Source organism: Patiria miniata, unplaced genomic scaffold (assembly GCF_015706575.1).
Source record: "Patiria miniata isolate m_02_andy unplaced genomic scaffold, ASM1570657v1 HiC_scaffold_29, whole genome shotgun sequence".
NCBI classification, from domain to species: domain Eukaryota; kingdom Metazoa; phylum Echinodermata; class Asteroidea; order Valvatida; family Asterinidae; genus Patiria; species Patiria miniata.
In genome coordinates, this window is record NW_024037068.1 from 5,560,963 (window position 1) to 5,579,096 (window position 18,134).

An 18,134-nucleotide genomic window follows, 5' to 3' on the forward strand; every position below is an offset into this window, starting at 1 on the left:
TTTGGAAAGCCGGGTGGAACACTTTTGAGGAAACATGCCACGCCGATTCCTCCTCCTAGTATCCCGTTCAACACGGTCTCAGTGATTCCAATTCCTGTATTAAGGAACAACCTGAGATATTATGATGAATACTATTTCCTAATATAACAATACACAATCCGAGGAGCGGCCACTAAGTGTCTGCATGGGATTGTTAGAGCGCATGTGGTCACACGCGTGTTTTAAATATATGACCATTTTTACTACGTTTTGTCCTAATTTTATAATGCTCGTATTAAAACGCTGCAATAAAGTCCAAAATTCCAATGGCTGGGCAAGAGACGTGATGAAACGATAAACGATCACCCACGAACATATCAGAAAAGAAGATAAGGGGGACATTCATTTCCTGGGATGATCCAGAATCAATATTCGGTCCTTATTTGACGCTGCAGGCTGCTCCTTCCCCTTTTGCCCATCTTGCTTTTTATTCATAATAACTAACGACATCCGTAGATTTGTCATAAATGATATAAAATACTCACCATTAAACACGATAAGTTCTACTTCATAATGGTTGGTTTCTCCTCCGTGTAACACTTGACAGGAGAACTTTGTGCCATTCCAGGACCCAGGAACATGCGGGATCATCAAAGCCCCGCTTGTCTTGTTAAGTACAGCCGTATACCCAGCAATTGTCGCTGTATGTATACATGTGGCAATCGCTGACGCATTTACAACCCATTGGAATGCTGCTTTACCACTGCACGGTGGAGTCACAGCCCAGTCAAGTGCTTTGCATTCCAGCTCCAGCTCCTCTCCCTCCACGGCTGTCAATATCGTCTCTATGAAAACGCATTACAAAAAAATCCCAAATCATTAAATACTCTAATTTGTGAGCGCTCATAGTCGCGACTTTCGAAATCTATGATCCTCTTGTGAATTTTGGACCTTTCTGTCAGAATAACCGTCAATTCAACAAGAAAGAGCATTACAGTGTTTTTGTTTTCTTTAAAACATCGTTGACATAATTTGACTTACCACAAGAAAGGTGACATACGGCACCAAACACGCAGATACAAATCATCCCGCATAACGGATTCATTTCTGAAGAGATTCAGTCATGTGTCAGTCCCCAAATAAGTGAACAAACCCAACGCGTTGCAGCGAGGTAAACTTATTTTTAATTCCAGATTGTCACGAACAGCACGAACGTTGATGGCTTCCAAAAAATATTTAGCCCGCGAAAAGCTTGTATAGCGCCCTCTTGCGATAGGAGGGACAGCACGCTTGCTTGTTCGCACGCTTGCTTGCTGGACGCCATGTTCTCATGTTGTTTTGTCCATAACGAGACACCTTTTTGCCAAAATAAGACTAATTATAATTTTTCCAATCACGCCTGTGGCTCTCAGGTAAGATGAAAGGAAAATCAAATATACATGGGTTGACACTAACTTGATATATCTTATTTGTGGAACACCGTATAATTCAGTGGGGTTATAATCACATGTGCACGGGTTGACTTTTCACATGTACATTTACAAGCTGCATACTTACCGTTTTATAAATCAATTGTGGGGTTCATTGTTCTCTACTTACCTTTAAGTTAAAGGTAATGGTGTAATGACACGGCCCACCAGTCGGCGTACATAATTTTATTGTGTACATTTGTGGGCAAATCACATTTGTGGTACATTTGTGGGCAAATTAGTTTTTAGAAAGTGTCTTGGACTGAATATGTTTGGAGGGTGCATTTATTATTGTTGTGCTTTCTTTCGCTGTCAGTTCCCCCCTTTAGATTGTGATTGAGAGAACACATTCGACCTACATCATTGGTGTAGAACTGTAGAGTCGCCTCGTGACATTGTGACTGGTGTCAAGGCGTTGTACCTTAGCTGGTGTACGTGTGTGAGGGTACTCTGGATTGACCTCTGTCCCTTAACCTGAACTGTGTTTAGAAGGAACTACAGTCCAGGCCTAGCAGTCTAGTGCGGTACCCGACTGCAGATTGGGAATCATCAGGCAATTGCCTTCTCGGATCTGGACTTGGTGCACCTGCTAAGGTTGACGAGGGACTCGGGAACTGGAAATTGAACTGTGGACACTTAAAATCCACAAAGTTGGACACTGACTGCAGAGTCAGAACAGTGGCTCAACCGATTGAATAACCTTTTTTTAATACTGCGCGCAAACTTTGTCAGAGATCTCACAGAAGTACATGGCCATATCCAAGAAATATGATTAGTAATGCAAGACATGTAGTTAGTTATACCAGGATATTAATTTGTCATGCATTCACGGTGCCTCACACTGTACCAGCTGTATTTTCGTGTTGTGTTTTGTCGTCTTCATCGTCGCTCACCCTCAAATTGCCCTAAAATTAACTGCTCTCATCAGTCAAATCTACAACATTTTGGTTCGTTTAAATATCACTATAGTAGTTGGGCAAGTTTAAAGAACGGTGCACAGTAAATACACATTCGCATTTAGTACAGTTTACTCCAGTGCGTAGCCATAGAATACTTGTGTGATCGTGTATACTTTACATAGCGCTATTTTTAGGCCTAGCCCTAACCATTCTTTAGAGCACATTACTAATTCAATCTGCAAATATTAAGCATTATTTTGATTATGCTTACCTATAATCGAATCATTGAATTTGTCACGTAAGAATACTTCATCACATCTGATTTACATGACTATGCAGATCAGTCATTTGACATTTGGAGTATTAGACTGTCAATAAAATGAGTCTTTCACTGATTTTAACATGTCCAGCAATTGATATGATTCGTATTGCAATGACTTAGATTTGTCATGCCCCTAAAATAATTCGTTATGCCCCTTAAGTACGTCGTCATCTGACTAATCACTTACATTGCTATTTCTTTTCCCGGTATTTGACGACTTTATCACAGCTATTGACTAAACAAAGTTTTCAGTGATGTTTCCTTTCTTTTTCTAATTGGTGAATTTGGAGAATTGTTTGTTTTTAAGGGAAAATAACTCTGAATTCCATTAGGTTCAAAACCATTTTTTTTTTTCATTATTTGTTTTTCTTTCTCACATTGTTAGGAAAGTAAAGTTAAAAAAAAAGAAACTCAAAGCGCACACCCCATTCGCTTATGTCGTTTGGGGGGAAAATTTGCCGGGGGGGGCGAATTATTTTTTTCCCAAACGACATCCTATAATTTCAAAAGAGGACGCTCTCTCTTTGCGTTATGCTTATTCATGATGTCCAGGGCTTTAGAGAATAAATTTATAACAATGATTAATGGTGTTTAAAATAATCACTGGTTGTAATGTAATAATGGACTGGTTGGAAGTAGTCCTCACTCCTAATCAGGTGATCCGAGTAAGAGCCGCATTGAGCGTTTCTCACGTCTCCATCATTTTACCTTTAAATAACTAAAGTGAGGAAGGGACATTTCTCAGGAGACAGAAAAACCTATCTTTGGTTTGTGTTGTGCAGAATAGGGCATTAGCTATGCATGTAATGTACTAATCAGAAGATGGGAAACGGATGTCGTTTGGGAAAGAAAAAAATCGCTCTTGTACAGTTCGCTACAGGAATACACACGATACACAGACATTGTACGTGAGGTGCACTGATTTCAATTAACTTGCGCTTACCTTGGAAGCACATCAACTTTGTCCGTTGGACATCCGAGTAACTTTCAGTATGATCAGTTGCCTCGTGAAAATGATATTACATGCTTCCATACAAAGGTTGCCTTTCCAAACGTTGAACTTCGTCCAGCATTGTCCAGCTGATATATTTTAGCTACGCATGGGCGTCGCCAGGTTTTTTTTTGAGGGGGGGGGGGGTGGGCAAAGCATTTTTAAAAACTTTTTCATTATATTCACAATTTATTATTTTTCCGAGCGTGAGCAGGGGAGCATTTGCCCTACCCCCCCCCCTCAAATTAACACCAATATGGCTTCGCATCTCCTCCTCTTTTTTTGTCTTTTCCCTTTTTCCTATTTTTTTCGTTTTCCGGTGGGGGGGGGGGGGGGCAAAGCACCCAATCCCCACCCCTCTCGCAACGCCCATGTAGCTTCGTGATCATTTAATTTAACAAGGCAATTTCAAATCCATGAAGAAGCAGGATTATTACATTTGAAAAATAAATTGCATTTGACCCCCTCCGTACCTGAAAACATTGAAAAACATAGGGGATGCGCGTTGAAAATTTACCCCAAATTCGTCAACAGACGACGCCCTCTGAAGCCGAAGCTCGGCGCAACCGAATTTTTGCTATAATGTTGAACACTGAGGGCGCTGTCTTTTGCGCAGGCTGTAGCGGCCGGCCGTGCATGCTCTTGAAAATTTATATTTTAATGCAACGAATGTTCAATTAGTGTAATATTTTGAGGTATTTTTTAAAACCAATTTAGAGCGTCTGCAGCCAGGTGGTTCCCCAACAAACGGTTTTGAGCATTGTCCCTAATGTTTCCTAATGAAAATTACAAGGGAATAGTCTAGAATCTGCTTTTTACAATTTATAGTTGTTTGGTTTTAACTGTCGCACTTATCGCTTGCAAACGGCGAGTTACAATGTCTACACAGCTGCAAGTACACCGATATTCCGTCAATAATGGTGGGGTTGTATGTTATGTAGCGTGTCCCTACACGCTACATAACATGAAGGGAAGGATGGAAACTAAAAAACTAACAGACATTAATTAAGGAAATATAAGTTGAACAAATTTGATGGAACCTCCCTTCTGATTTTTATTTTATTCGTTACTAAACACACATTGGAATCTCACAAAGTATGAACATTTTCTTCAATTAACCCTAAAGGGGCGGGGGGGGCGGAATCCCCCCCTTCAACATTTTCCGCGAAAGCCTTTAAAACAAAAAAAATCGCGACCTGAGCTGTTATGACTTTTTTGCCTCGAGCTTTGCGCATCTTTTGATACCAAAAACATAAAAATCGGATCACGGGTTGCCGCAAAGCTAAAACTTTTCCGGCGCTACGCGCCCTGAAAACTGAATTTTCGCATATACGTCGTGTACACCGAGCAGAATTGCCATACGTACATATGAATAATTAATTAGTCATAATTCCAATAACCCTTTGACCTATAGTCATGCAATTTCTTGGGTATGTTTAGGAAGAGTTGCATCTATGCGAGTAACTTTTCGTTACTCGTTGGCTGAGATCTTAGTGGGGGGGGGGGGGGGGAATCCCCCCCCCCCCCGGCTGAGAGATGGTAAAAATAACCCGGCCCCTTTAGGGTTAAGCAAACTCGTTTTTCATCATACAGAAAATTGTTTCAATATGTTAAATTAAATGAAATCCCAAATTAGAGGAGTGAAGCTCCTGGCTTCTCAATATCTCGAGAAATTGAATAAATACATATCACAAGTAAAATTATACGCCGGCAAAATTTAGTTTTTAAACACCAAATTTTAGTTTTTATTTAAACACTTTTTATTTAAACACATTTACAATTTGAAGGTGTGCGACCAACCGAGACAGAAAAATACAGATATTTCACAAATAATCAAACATTTTACTCGTCTGACTAAACAAACACCCAGCTGCTGGCAACAACCAATCATGATGGGAATAAACCCCATTTTAACAAGATCTGAGCACCCAAGATTCCCATGCCACGCCAAAATTGATTTGCATAAATAAAAAAAATTGCCTTATGAGGAATGCATAAACAAAAATACAAATTTCACGCTTGCCAAAAAGAAAAGTTCCAGTAGAATTGCTCAGACACGTCAGAAAATCTCATAAAATTAACAGCCAGGTAGGCTATCTATGTACAATGATATACATGCACCCACTTAAAATTGTAAAAAAATGACCGGTTCTATCTTGCCAGCCAAACCTGAAAATATCAGCTATCCATTTTCAATTCCCCCTAAAGCCCATGTCAAGGAGTTGCAAAACGACTTTAGCGACTTCAAAACTTTTACCCCAAACTTAATTAAAATTCAAGAAAATAAAACCTGGCAAACATGGCCGCCATGTCACGCTGACACTCCCAGGCCCTATTACAGCCCAAGGAATATCCGTCAGCAATAAAATAATAATTCTCAAAAAATATACCTTAAATATGGCTACCAAAACACTCTTGCAGCTCCTTAGCACATGTAAATAAAAAGGATAATTTAAGTAAGGCAACTCACCAAAAATAAACAGCAATATCTTTAAGACCAAACAGAAAAGACAACATGCTTGAGTCAAGGTGGTTCATAACAAAAGCTACATGATGTACAACATACGAAGCCAAGCGAGGCCAGCACCACGTTACTTTTTTTTTAAACGGCGCCCTCTTGTGATGATAAAACAGAATGTGTTACATTATTAACAGACATCTCTCATAACAAGACAAAGTCATTATTGTTTATGCTTTAGTAGTCTATATCTACAATGCAGTCGACAGCGTTATATTCTTTTACGACTTCCTTCAATAAATCTCGTATTATATTACACTGATTTCATGGACTGTTTATGAAAAAAAAAATCCTGAACTAGTGTGATTACATCAAAATACACATAATTTGAATTAAAATTAAAATGTTGGCTACCTTATTGATCTTCAACATTGCTGTTGCCGAGTTGATGATGATGATCGATGATCATAATGATGAACATTGAAACAGTTTTCAATTTTAATTTATACTATAATATATAAAAAGCCTCTCGACTTTACTCCAAATTGTGTTGTTCGACTGAAACCGAATTTAACCCTATAAATGTGAACAACCACTACGTTTACATTTTCGTTTAGAAACAAAAGCGGATATTGTCAAATAGGCCAACTGAAATTGCAACCGTTTGAGATATAAGAAACATTTATTTACAGATTACAGGCAATATGGAGTAAATGTTAATTCATTATAGGACCGCAAGTTTACGGTAATTTTGTTTCTTTTTATTATTTTCTTTCGTGTCGATTACCGTTTTCAATTATTCGAAATGCCGATTTTTTTTTCGAACGCTGATTTTCAAGTACATGACGTAAGGATTATTCAACGACAAAAAAGCAAGCTGTCTTGAGATTCTGATCCTCGAAAGCAAACAGGTTTTTTTTAGCTAAAGCGTGTTCACCACGCCTGTCATCCACTTGTACCTTTCAACTGAACAGGCCCGTCTTTTTTTCTTTTTCTTTTTTAATTTCAAGCGTGGAAATCTACGGCTGGAAAAAGTATTTTTGTTGTCAAAGGTCATGCATACCTTTGCCTCACAAGTTTTTCCAGTTTCTGTGACCTTTGTCTTCATTTTTACCACGATGAAGATGTGAATGTGTCATAAGAATAAATTTTTTTTCTTAGACATTAGAAAACTCTTTCTTTTCTTCCAAATTCACAAGCGAAAGTGACCTTTTTTTCATTTTTACCACAAAAAAGGTGTGTATATGTTAAGAATGAAGTTGTTTCCATCTGACATTAGAACCCAGTGGGCAAAATACGTTGAAATAACGTTGAAACAACGTCAGATTCCGACGTTGAACTAACGTTGAATAATGATTGAATTTGAAAGTTGATCTGACGTTGAAATGCTGACGTTGAATCAACGTCAACAGTTCAACGTTGATTTAATGTTGAAAATTTTACGTTGATTCAACGTTGATTAATGATTGAATTTGCAAGTTGATCTGACGTCATTATGCTGACGTTAAACCAACGTGGAGAGCACGACGTTGAATCAACGTAGATATGTCAACGTTGATTTAATGTCGGAGATTCTACGTTGATTCAACGTTGATTAATGATTGAATTTGCAAGTTGATCTGACGTCATTATGCTGACGTTAAACCAACGTGGAGAGCACGACGTTGAATCAACGTAGATATGTCAACGTTGATTTAATGTCGGAGATTCTACGTTGATTCAGCGTTGATTAATGATTGAATTTGCAAATTGAAGCGACGTGGAAATGTCGACATTGAAACAACGTTAAGATCACAACGTTGAGTTAACGTAGACATTTCAACATTGATTTAACGTCGACATCTCTACATTAAAATAGCACTGACATGATGTTCAATCAACGTATAAATAATCAACATTAAATGACATCCTATTCTTAGAAATATCACAGTTAAATAAATGCAACTCTTGAATCAAAATATTTTAAGGTTTGTGTTAAGATTTAAAGCCAGAATGTACTGATAATGGTGGATGTTGGCATTTTTCCAATCGTTCTATGTTAAATAAATTTGCAAGCTGAGGAGTGTTGTTAAATCCATGTCGAAATTGAATAACTTTAAATTTAAATGAAATTCTTTATCAATCACTTTAATTTTTTCCATAAAAAAATGTGTGTATTTATTAATTAACTTCCAACCTTATCAGCTTATACAACACCTTTTAGGTTTCAACAAAGTAGTAATTAATCCATACATAGTAAAATTCAGAATTAGATTGACTTGTTCCAACAGCATTATAGCCTAAACGAGGGTACTACTCTCTAAAAAGATACATGATAATGAATTTGATTCTTTTTTCAAAGAAATGCAGCACTGCCCAGTGCATTTACATCGGAAATATAACACGAATTAACAAGCATACAGGTACAATTTTTAAACGTCTAAATTCACTTTTTTTTTTCATTTGCATACAATTCATATTAGTTTTCCAAATTTACCTGCAGCACTATTCTATCATATCTTTGAATTTTCTTGTGAAATATTGCAAGAGGTTATGCGGCAGACTTGGGCAAGAGCATTAGAAACTATCAAATAGAAAATAATAAAACAAACAGCATCATTCATACAAAATTAATATAAATGATTCAATTGAACATTTGAACAGGTCAACCAAGAATCAACAGTAATAACTAAATAATGCACAATACATGTACTGTATATAATTATTATAACAGTCCCCCACTTCTCGAACGTGGAAGTTTCAAGATGAAAAGTACAAGATGCGGCAGAGGTTGAATTTCCATCACTTAAAGAGCCTTTACCTGTTACACTTACGGAAAGATACCAGCCACTCCAGAGCAACTTACTGTATTTGAACAATTACTATTAATCAACTGTTCCAATATTGAAATATTTAACACAGTCCAAAGGTACGACTGAATGTGAAGGTGCATGGGCCCTCAGTGTGTCCCTCCATCACCTCTTCTTTCAGGCGCAAACTTGACAGGAGATGAAAAACTCAACAAGCAGCAACATCCATCACCTTGCCCGATTACGAAGTTACTAGACCTCGCTAGAAAAGACAAATAAAAGATAGTGTAATATTTTAGAATTGCAAGCTTCCTCCCCAACCATCTATTCATTGACACAACCAAATCACCCTCAAAAACGAAAATGTTACAAACACAAACAAAGAGAAATACATACATAAACCATATTAGTTTCAACAAAGCGACAACACGTTTGGTCATCATTTTATGTGCTGACATTGTGTACAAAAAATCAACAGAATGATTCCTTTTATTAAACTTGCACTTATAAAAACTACCACTTGTATTTCCTGACACTTCAGCAATTATCAACCATACAACCAAGTACCCACACAATGAGATTTTAACCAAGATCAATAATTGGTCAAAATAAATTAAATCTGGCGAAGAAAATTAAATTACCTGCGAAACTGAAAAGGTCCGTCTCCTCATCTGCTTTTTTTCAGTTCCACTCTGCCCATCATTGTTGAACTGTCTTCAATCACTTGGTCATGCACCTGTTGGATGAGAAAAAAAACAACGCTCAGAGACAAAAGCAAAGACCCATCAGGAAAAAAGATAACGGAAGAGTGTAAACAAACACAAGTTATTATACAATGCACTGTGACGAAACTTCTGCCAACACTCAATTAAGATATAGCCACAAATCTGTTTTCATTTTTGCGTTTTGAATGAACTGGCCATTGTGTCTGTTGTTCGCACAAGTATAAATGGATTTGAATACCACTTTTTTTATGTGCGATGACTGCAATCAGAGCTACATCTCTGCAAGTGTTATTGACTTAAGAATAAAATAATCGGTTTTTGCCATAAAACTTAGCCCTGAATTTTTTTTTTGTCGGCATATACATACCAGCTACGGCACTGCGAGTACTGTCCGAAAGATTTCAAACTGAAGCATCTTCGAAAGTCATACATAACTCCTCCATACTGGTTCGACAATCCATGCTGACTTTGGCTCCTCCTCAATTCCTGTATGAATCATTGCTGAGTGGGGTTTCGTCATCTGTGAGGTCTTGTAAACTCTTCTGGAATTTTGAAAAGGATTTTTTTCTTCAGAAGCTGAAAAAGTGAGATTAACTACCCTACCTGTCCTACCTGCCAAACTTAGACTCTGCATACTCCCCAAAAAAATATGCAAACCATGTCTAGTATCTACACAAAACAAAAACAAGTTTATGTAGAAATACCACCTGCCTATGCAATGATTGATTACTTAGGCCAATACATTTACGTAATTACTCACTCCCTGCACCGTGAGTCATTTTGTTATTGCACCATTCACAGCACAGGCTACAAACAGCGGTATAATTATCCATGCTTGCTTTTACCTAAAGTTTTGATACAGAAATTATTGTGTTATGCATTCTCACTATTGTCACAGCAACTTTTAGTTTTACACAAAGGATCAAGGAACTACCCAGCAACTTCCTCCGTTTTGTGACTTGTACATGTACAAGAGCACCGGGGTGGTGATAGCAACATGTGAAATCGAAATCGGGAGTGTTTATCCCCCACTTGATAGGCCTATTCCCTATGGAAGATAACCCACCTGGTTTAATAATCAGGGGAAGTAAAACGGTATAATGTACATGACCCACGACCTATCACCGCTGTGTAGCTGTACGAAGAAATCCAGTATGGCAGTAATTGACCTCGAGAAAATATACTGCATTCCATTCTACAATCACTTTTGGACGATCCATTTTTACTTTTTAGCCTGAAAATTACATGAAAACTGAAACTCTACAGTGCAGAAAATCGAATTATATTTTTCCTGGTTATTATTTTTTTTAACCAGGTAGGCTTAAGTACATTTCATCATCATGCATTTCATGTCCATAAGGTCTACCAAGTGAAAAAAAATGCAATTTCTATTTCCTCAGAAACAACTTTTCAATACAAAGGAAATCCAGTAATTGAGCCACATTTATTCATGGTAACAATATCGTCTCGGAAAGTTTAAGTCACACGTCCATTATACTGTACAGTTCAAAACGCCAATGGAGGATTATTTCTCAGGATTTCTCTCACTACTTTCCCATTGAACCCGTTTTAGTACAGCTCAGCAATACACTGTTCCGAGTGCCGGGATGCATGCGGTCGACCTGGTTCCCATGCGTACCGGACGCCGGTATCATCAGTGACCATGCATGCCAGTGTCCCCGACCCCAGTGATGTGTCAATATTTGTTTATCGTTTTGGGGAGAAATTGGTTGCAATTAATAAGTAAGTGCTTCGAATAAACGTCAGGTATGTCTAAGCAACATCATAACAATAACTACGAATTTTGATGGCAAAATTCTTACCTGTTATTTGAGTAAAATGATGTCGGCTGCACGCTACACGTCCACACAACTGCAGTATGATGTCGAAATATGTAACGGTCATATGCTTGCGCGCCATATCGTGATTCAAAGAGAGTACATGAAAACTGATTGGCCAGCGTCACAACCTTGGAATGTAGAACAAATTACGCGCCGTGTGATTGGCTAGCGTCACAGCTTTGGCGTGCTGACAAATAATATGTTTTCATAAAAAAGGCCACAAAGTTCAATTAAGTCGGCTATTTTGTTTATATTTCTTGACATAATATTTTGCACTTTGATAGTTAAAATTATACGTTAATTGATACAGCAGGACTGACGTTGAAGTAACCGCGAGGATACTCAATTTCAAAGCAATGCAATATGTTTGATTGCGACGCACTTAATTTCGACATTTTTTCAACTTTGGACTAATTAAAATCCGTATGTTAAACAAAGTTTACCAAACCGACGTTGGTATATTTAGGTCGTTATCACGACGCAATTTTAAGCATTTATCCAACATCAGAATAATGTCAAAATACGTTGGAACAATTACAAAACTGACGATTGATAGACATTGAATTTAACATTGTTAATATCGTGACGCAATTTAAACGCATATTCAACGTCAGATTAATGTTGAAATCTGTACGTTGGAACAACGTTACCAAACTGACGTTAAATAGACATGGAATTTCGGTTGTCAATATCGTGACGCAATTTAAACTTTTATTCGACGTCAGATTAATGTCGAAATCTGTACGTTGGAACAACGTTACCAAACCGACGTCAGAGAGACGTTAATTTTAGGTTGTTAATATCGCGACGCAATTTTAACATTTATCCAACGTTAGATTAATGTCGAAATATGTACGTTGGAACAACGTTACCAAACCGACGTTGAATAGACATTGAGTTTTGGTTAATAATATCGCGACGCAATTTCAACCAACATTTAACGTTGGATTAATGTCGAAATATGGACGTTGAAACAACGTTACAAAACCGACGTTGGCTAGACATTGAATTTAGGTTGATAATATCGCGACGCAATTTCAACCAACATTCAATGTTGGATTAATGTCGAAATATGGACGTTGGAACAACGTTACAAAACCGACGTTGGATAGACATTGAATTTAGGTTGATATTATCGCGACGCAATTTCAACATTTATTCGACGTTGAAACAACGTCAAACTGTAACATAAAATCAACGTCGCAAAAGTGACGTTGAAATAACGTTGTTTTACGGTATTTCGACGTCGTGACGTCATTTCAACCAACATTCAACGTTGAAACAACGTCATGTGCCCACTGGGAAAGCTCTTCTTTTCTTACAAAATATACAAACGAAAGTGAATAGTAATATATTCGTCTGACTGTATACGGGTCTTATTGGGCTGCTCGCCCAGTGATCCTCAAACTGATCATTTCGGTTATTCACGCACACTCGTTAAGTCTAGATCTGCCAATCCCGTACCAGATGAGGGATCGGGTTACCCCGGAGGGGGCGGGGCGGAGCCCTCTCTTCAATGCCCTCTTCTTGCAAACTATCTAGAATCAGCCCCTCAGCACCCAAGCTTGGGGCGTCGTCTCTGAGAAGAGGCGGGGTCTCGACAGGAGTTGATAACAGGAAGATGTCGATGTCTGCATACTGGGTGGTAGGCGCCGTGCGGATGGGCGGGACGTCCAATGGGCGTGCCTTGGTGTGATGGACGTCTGCGTAAATGAGGACCTGCCAAGACAAATAGGTAGAAATGACTGCGTTTAATGCAAATATCACGACTGCGCATTTGAAAAATTGGATTATTTGACAAACAAATTAATGTATGCACATTTTTAATTTTGACGGAAATGTAACCATAATGCATATTTGTTTTGATAACTTGAAAGAATGTATTAGTTTTAATTTACATACTTCCTTAGAAATGGTGGCGGCTGGTTGTTGGTTGCTGGTAGACGGCATATCGCTTTCCTCCAGGGGGCCAGGGAGGACTACAGTCTCCACTACCCTATTGCCTTAAAAAAAAGCAAGGCAAGAAAACCAAAAAACATCAGTTTGAACATCAGTTTTGAAACCAGAACATCCAAACTCGTCGAAATAAGTTGAAGAAGTGAGGCATGTCCAAAAGTATCCTGCAAAACACATACCAATGTTAATGATGTTTCCGGATGCACACATGAAGTGTTGGTCGCATATCACAAAGCAGAGGTTGATCGGACATGAACATGTTTTAACTCAACGCTTCGGTGTATAAACTAACCGAAGAGTGGACTTAATCATTGACTTTATTGAGTAACTCTATTAACTGATTACCGGAAATGTAACGTCGGAAGTTCCTTGTTGCCTGAATGTCACTGCTAGAGGGCGCTGTCGTAGCAGGAGGCGAATCGCTATTCGGAAGGAACGTATTTTCCTCGTAGATATTTTCCGCAACTTGTAATAAAATAAAGTACACAGTTTTGAGAGTGGCTTCTCTTAAAGTTATCGTATTTTTAAAGGCCGTATGACCAAATATACTTCACTCTTTATTTACGTCATCTTGCTGCATATTGCAGCCACTGCCAGAAACACCGGGGCAAACCTCTTAGCGATAAGTGTTATTGGGGTCTTTAACGTGCATTACACAACACACGGGACCTACAGCTTTACGTCCCATCCGAAGGACGAAGCAATAATGGTCAAGGGCACAAGTGTCCGGGCCCGGGCTCGAACCCACGCCACTGTTGCCTCTGAAACACCAGAGCAAGAGTCCGGTGTTCTTAACTGCTAGGCCATGACACTCCACTCTTGAAGCTTCATTGTACCAATCAAATTAAAGCAGCTTGATTTAATTTTGTATTAAAAAAATAAATAATTTGATTTTATATACAAGCAAACTTGTAACCTGTCACATCGAAACATAATTTCGATCAAAGATCGAATCGTCATTCTTTAATGATGGCAACATGATCGTTATCATTGTTCGATACGTGTTAGGTGTCATTTCAGTTTTGAATTCGAAGATCCCATTCTCTAGCACGAACAGCTTGGGAATTCCTGCACTAAGCTTAGTTTACCTGATGGTCCTACGACTGTGTTCAAAACAGGACTCACAGACGCCGTGGGCCTGTCGGTTCCAGTCCGTGTGTAGCGAACTACAGGCCTGTAATAGCATGTTAACAATACATTGTTACTAATATAAAGCTTTCAGAGTCATACCATTGGTACAGAAGCGTATAAGGGCATACCCCCCCCCCCCCCGGACAAAATTATCATTTCGCCCGGAACGGATTACTAAATCGCCCGGTCGGAATTACTATTCCGCCCGTGCTGGCTACATTTTCAGCTGTTTTCGAGCTCGAAACAGCTCAAATTAACCCATTTTTTGAATTAATATTCATTTGCTAGTATTGTAGGAACATTTTCGGGCGCTCAATGTTTTTAAAATTGTATTGCTGGGTAACAAGGCTGTTCATTTCACTCTTTCAAGTGGGGGTTGAATTATTTCATATAAACGATCCATATCATAAACTTGGACTGAACATCCTGACACAGAGTAGTATGAATGCTTCAAAAAGCAAACAAGCAAAAGTATTTGTTAGAGAGCATTAGGGCCCTATATTCTTTTAAATTAAAAATCAACTTTGAAAAAAAGCACCTATATACTAACTTTAACATGATTTGTTTCCGTATAGTTTATGATTTATAAATAAACAAAAAAAGCACGTTAAAATTAACATATTATTGAAATACCTGATGATGTCACAATGACGTCTCGGTAATATGTACTATTCCCTGTCAAGTTGTCTATTCCAAGTTTCAAATTTAATGATATGAACTGTTTAGAAGACAACTTGGGTCCAAATCAGCCCCCCCCAAAACTTGAACAATTGAGATTAACAGCCCTATTATACAATAAACATTTCTACAACTATTGAGCACCCAAAAATGTTTCTAAAACACTAGCAAATTTCTATTAATTCCTTTAATGGGTTAATATCAGCTGTTTTGTGCTAGAAATCAACTCAAATGGTAATCCGCTCAGGTGGAATAGTAATCAAACCTGGCTAAATATTACTTCGCCCGGGCGGAATAGTAACCACCCGACGAAAACGTTGACCGAATTTGTTTGTCCTAAATACGCTTCCGTACATTGGTGTTCGTATAACTTTGACAAGTTGCATTGTGTTCCCCGGCTGAATCCTCCAGCCTTTATAGGACAAGTGCACAAAGCAACCTATCTTAAAATATTTTTTTTTCTCATTTAAATTAACAAAGAACTACCACCATTTATGGCGCTCTGTGTAAGGTGTATGTAGTATTGTCAAGCATTTTGGGGGTAAATTCTCACAAAATTGAGTTTAGGAACAGTACTGTCTCCTTAAAGGAAGAATTTGCAGTACTTGTTTTTACGTGGATGACCTCATTTTTTACTTTATTCCAGCTTGCAAAGTTTAAAAGCATGCTGTGATAATGCTCGCATATAGCTTGTCATTAGAACACAAGCATATAGCTTGTCATTAAAACATAATTACGGTTGATAAAAATAGAAATATGCAACAGCGACTATCAGTGGAATAAAGACTTATCGTGTCAGCACAAAAAGAAACTGACCCGCATTACTAATTCCAATAAATCATTGACAAAGCAAAACTGTCAATATTTAAAATACATTTTACTCACTGGTTTCCATCGGAGGCAATGTTATCTGTAGATAGGAATAACGAGAATCAAACCATAAGCAAATGTCTACAATGGTTTCTGTTATTGTTACCTTCATTGTCACCTCATTGCAAAAATACAATGTGTACACTTTCGTTTTTCCGATTTTGCACTTTAACCCACAAACAATGAAACTCATATAAACAAATCACCTCAATATTCGATATGTTTAGCAGCCATCAGAACTTATATAATGACTATACAGGATGCATTTGTTTCCTCGAATTTTACATTCGAAACGCAAATATTATTATAGTACATTCTGGACAATCAACAATGGTGTTATGTTTTGATTATCCATATTTCTTAGCTTTCAAATCTCAAAAAGAAACATCAAGATTGCTTCACGGGCTGAACTAACAGGAAACTGATCCTGATATTGGCCCTAGTATAGGATTTGACCTCACCCGTACGCACACTATGATGTAAAAGCACGTGTTAGTTGTTGATTACTCTTATATTTATGTGGCGTCCCCAGTATTCGGCGCTAGAAGGCAGGGGGAAAAAGCTAAATGTTAAATGTCCACCGTAAATATGAAAGAAATCTGGAGGTTTCTAAGCAGGTCAGTTGTATCAAATTGACGACGCAAAGTGTACATGATAAGTCCAAAAGGCACTGAATATCAACACATTATTACTAGCAGCTGCAATTGATCCCAACAAGGTGCACTCTAAAATCTGTGTTTAGCCATTAAACACAATCTTTCTATCACTTTGTAAACATGATTAGGAGCTAAACATTATGTGTTCCATTCTGAAACATCAATGTTCAATTGCTAAACACTATCCATCCTCACTCTAAACATGTTTAGTATGTAAACATGTTTACAACCTGATAGCAAGAAAGTGTTTAGAAAAGTGTTTAATTGCTAAACACAGTTTTTTGCAGTGTGCTGCTGTGTGGAATCAGCAAAGCAATAGCTCAGTAGTAGACAGCAGTGTCAAAAACAGAGTTAACAGTCATTAGAGTTGGCAAACAAACTTACTCTTTCGGCGTTTCCATGAGACAATAACCGCAACAAGCACCAGCAGAAATGCAGCCGCGATACCGACGGCAATGAAGGTGAAAATCGACTGACTCTGCATCGAGGGGTCTGAATATGAATTGTGAAAAAACATATTTAATCAACGTCTTAACCCTGCGAGCTGCGTAGCGTAAACGCTTACGCCGCGTATAAAATACTATTTTGTGGACACAATCCTTTCTCTAATGGTCTAAATGATGCAGGTCCCCCGAACCAACACAAGATTGAATTCCCTCCAGTAGGTCATACAGAGTATATACCCTCCAGTATATACACTGCATGCACTGTGACCATTACATGTTGGATTGTCCATTACATGTTGGATCGACCATTACATGTTGGATCCCCCCAAAAAAGATGGGCATGAAACAGTCGAAACAGCCTTTCTGCGGCTCTAGACAGCTGTCACTGGGCCAGCAGTAGAGGATGATTGATGACATTGTTGTGACGGCGGTGTGTAAAGCACAGATAACTTTGTTGTGCACAAGTGAATGGGCTTTGTCTGGAGGCCCAACTTTCCCAAAAGCGGCTGACCCCCAAGTGAACTTCTACAAGAAAAACGACCATACCATCTCAAAACATAAGGTTCACTTTAGGATTACATGTAGTTTCAAGGATTTGGGCGATAGCTTCATAAAAAAAAGTCAAGAAACAAAAAAGGGACTAGCGATTGAGCCCCTGCGCAGCCCGCAGGGTTATTGTGCACAAAGCCAATAATCCAAAGGCACATCACGATGTTAAGGAAAGTTAAAAATTGCTGATAGTTCTCAAATCACTTAGCATTTCATTGACTAAAAAGAGGAATTGAACAATCGAAAACACTAGGACATCCTATTCACTGTCACCATTATTGGGGGTCATTTATAAATTCAACTCGTGTTGGAAAAGTCTGTAAGTTTAGTTTGTCGTAATTTGTGTAGGACAAGAGGCTTTAACCCTCCGAACAG

At 38.3% G+C, this 18,134-nt stretch overlaps 1 protein-coding gene and 2 long non-coding RNA genes across 4 annotated transcripts; all 3 read right to left on the bottom strand.

Moving 5' to 3' along the window:
• Positions 1–8,971: 8,971 nt before the first annotated feature.
• Positions 8,972–11,926, bottom strand: LOC119736120. Of its 2 annotated transcripts, XR_005272278.1 has the most exons (4): positions 11,456–11,926; positions 10,000–10,174; positions 9,549–9,643; positions 8,972–9,169 (listed from the first exon to the last, which is right to left on the bottom strand). It is a non-coding gene; the product is annotated as an uncharacterized LOC119736120 (long non-coding RNA). The 2 variants fall into 2 exon arrangements; XR_005272277.1 differs by having other exon boundaries at positions 10,000–11,926.
• A 990-nt stretch (positions 11,927–12,916) lies between these two features.
• LOC119735891 lies at positions 12,917–14,362 on the bottom strand. The gene is made up of 4 exons (XM_038209836.1): positions 14,353–14,362; positions 13,775–13,894; positions 13,376–13,476; positions 12,917–13,192 (listed from the first exon to the last, which is right to left on the bottom strand). The coding sequence occupies exons 1-4, from the start codon at positions 14,360–14,362 to the stop codon at positions 12,917–12,919; spliced, it is 507 nt and encodes a 168-aa protein (XP_038065764.1).
• Positions 14,363–14,529: 167 nt separating this feature from the next.
• LOC119735765 lies at positions 14,530–17,255 on the bottom strand. The gene is made up of 3 exons (XR_005272226.1): positions 17,149–17,255; positions 16,124–16,148; positions 14,530–14,603 (listed from the first exon to the last, which is right to left on the bottom strand). It is a non-coding gene; the product is annotated as an uncharacterized LOC119735765 (long non-coding RNA).
• Between the last annotated feature and the right edge of the window lie 879 nt (positions 17,256–18,134).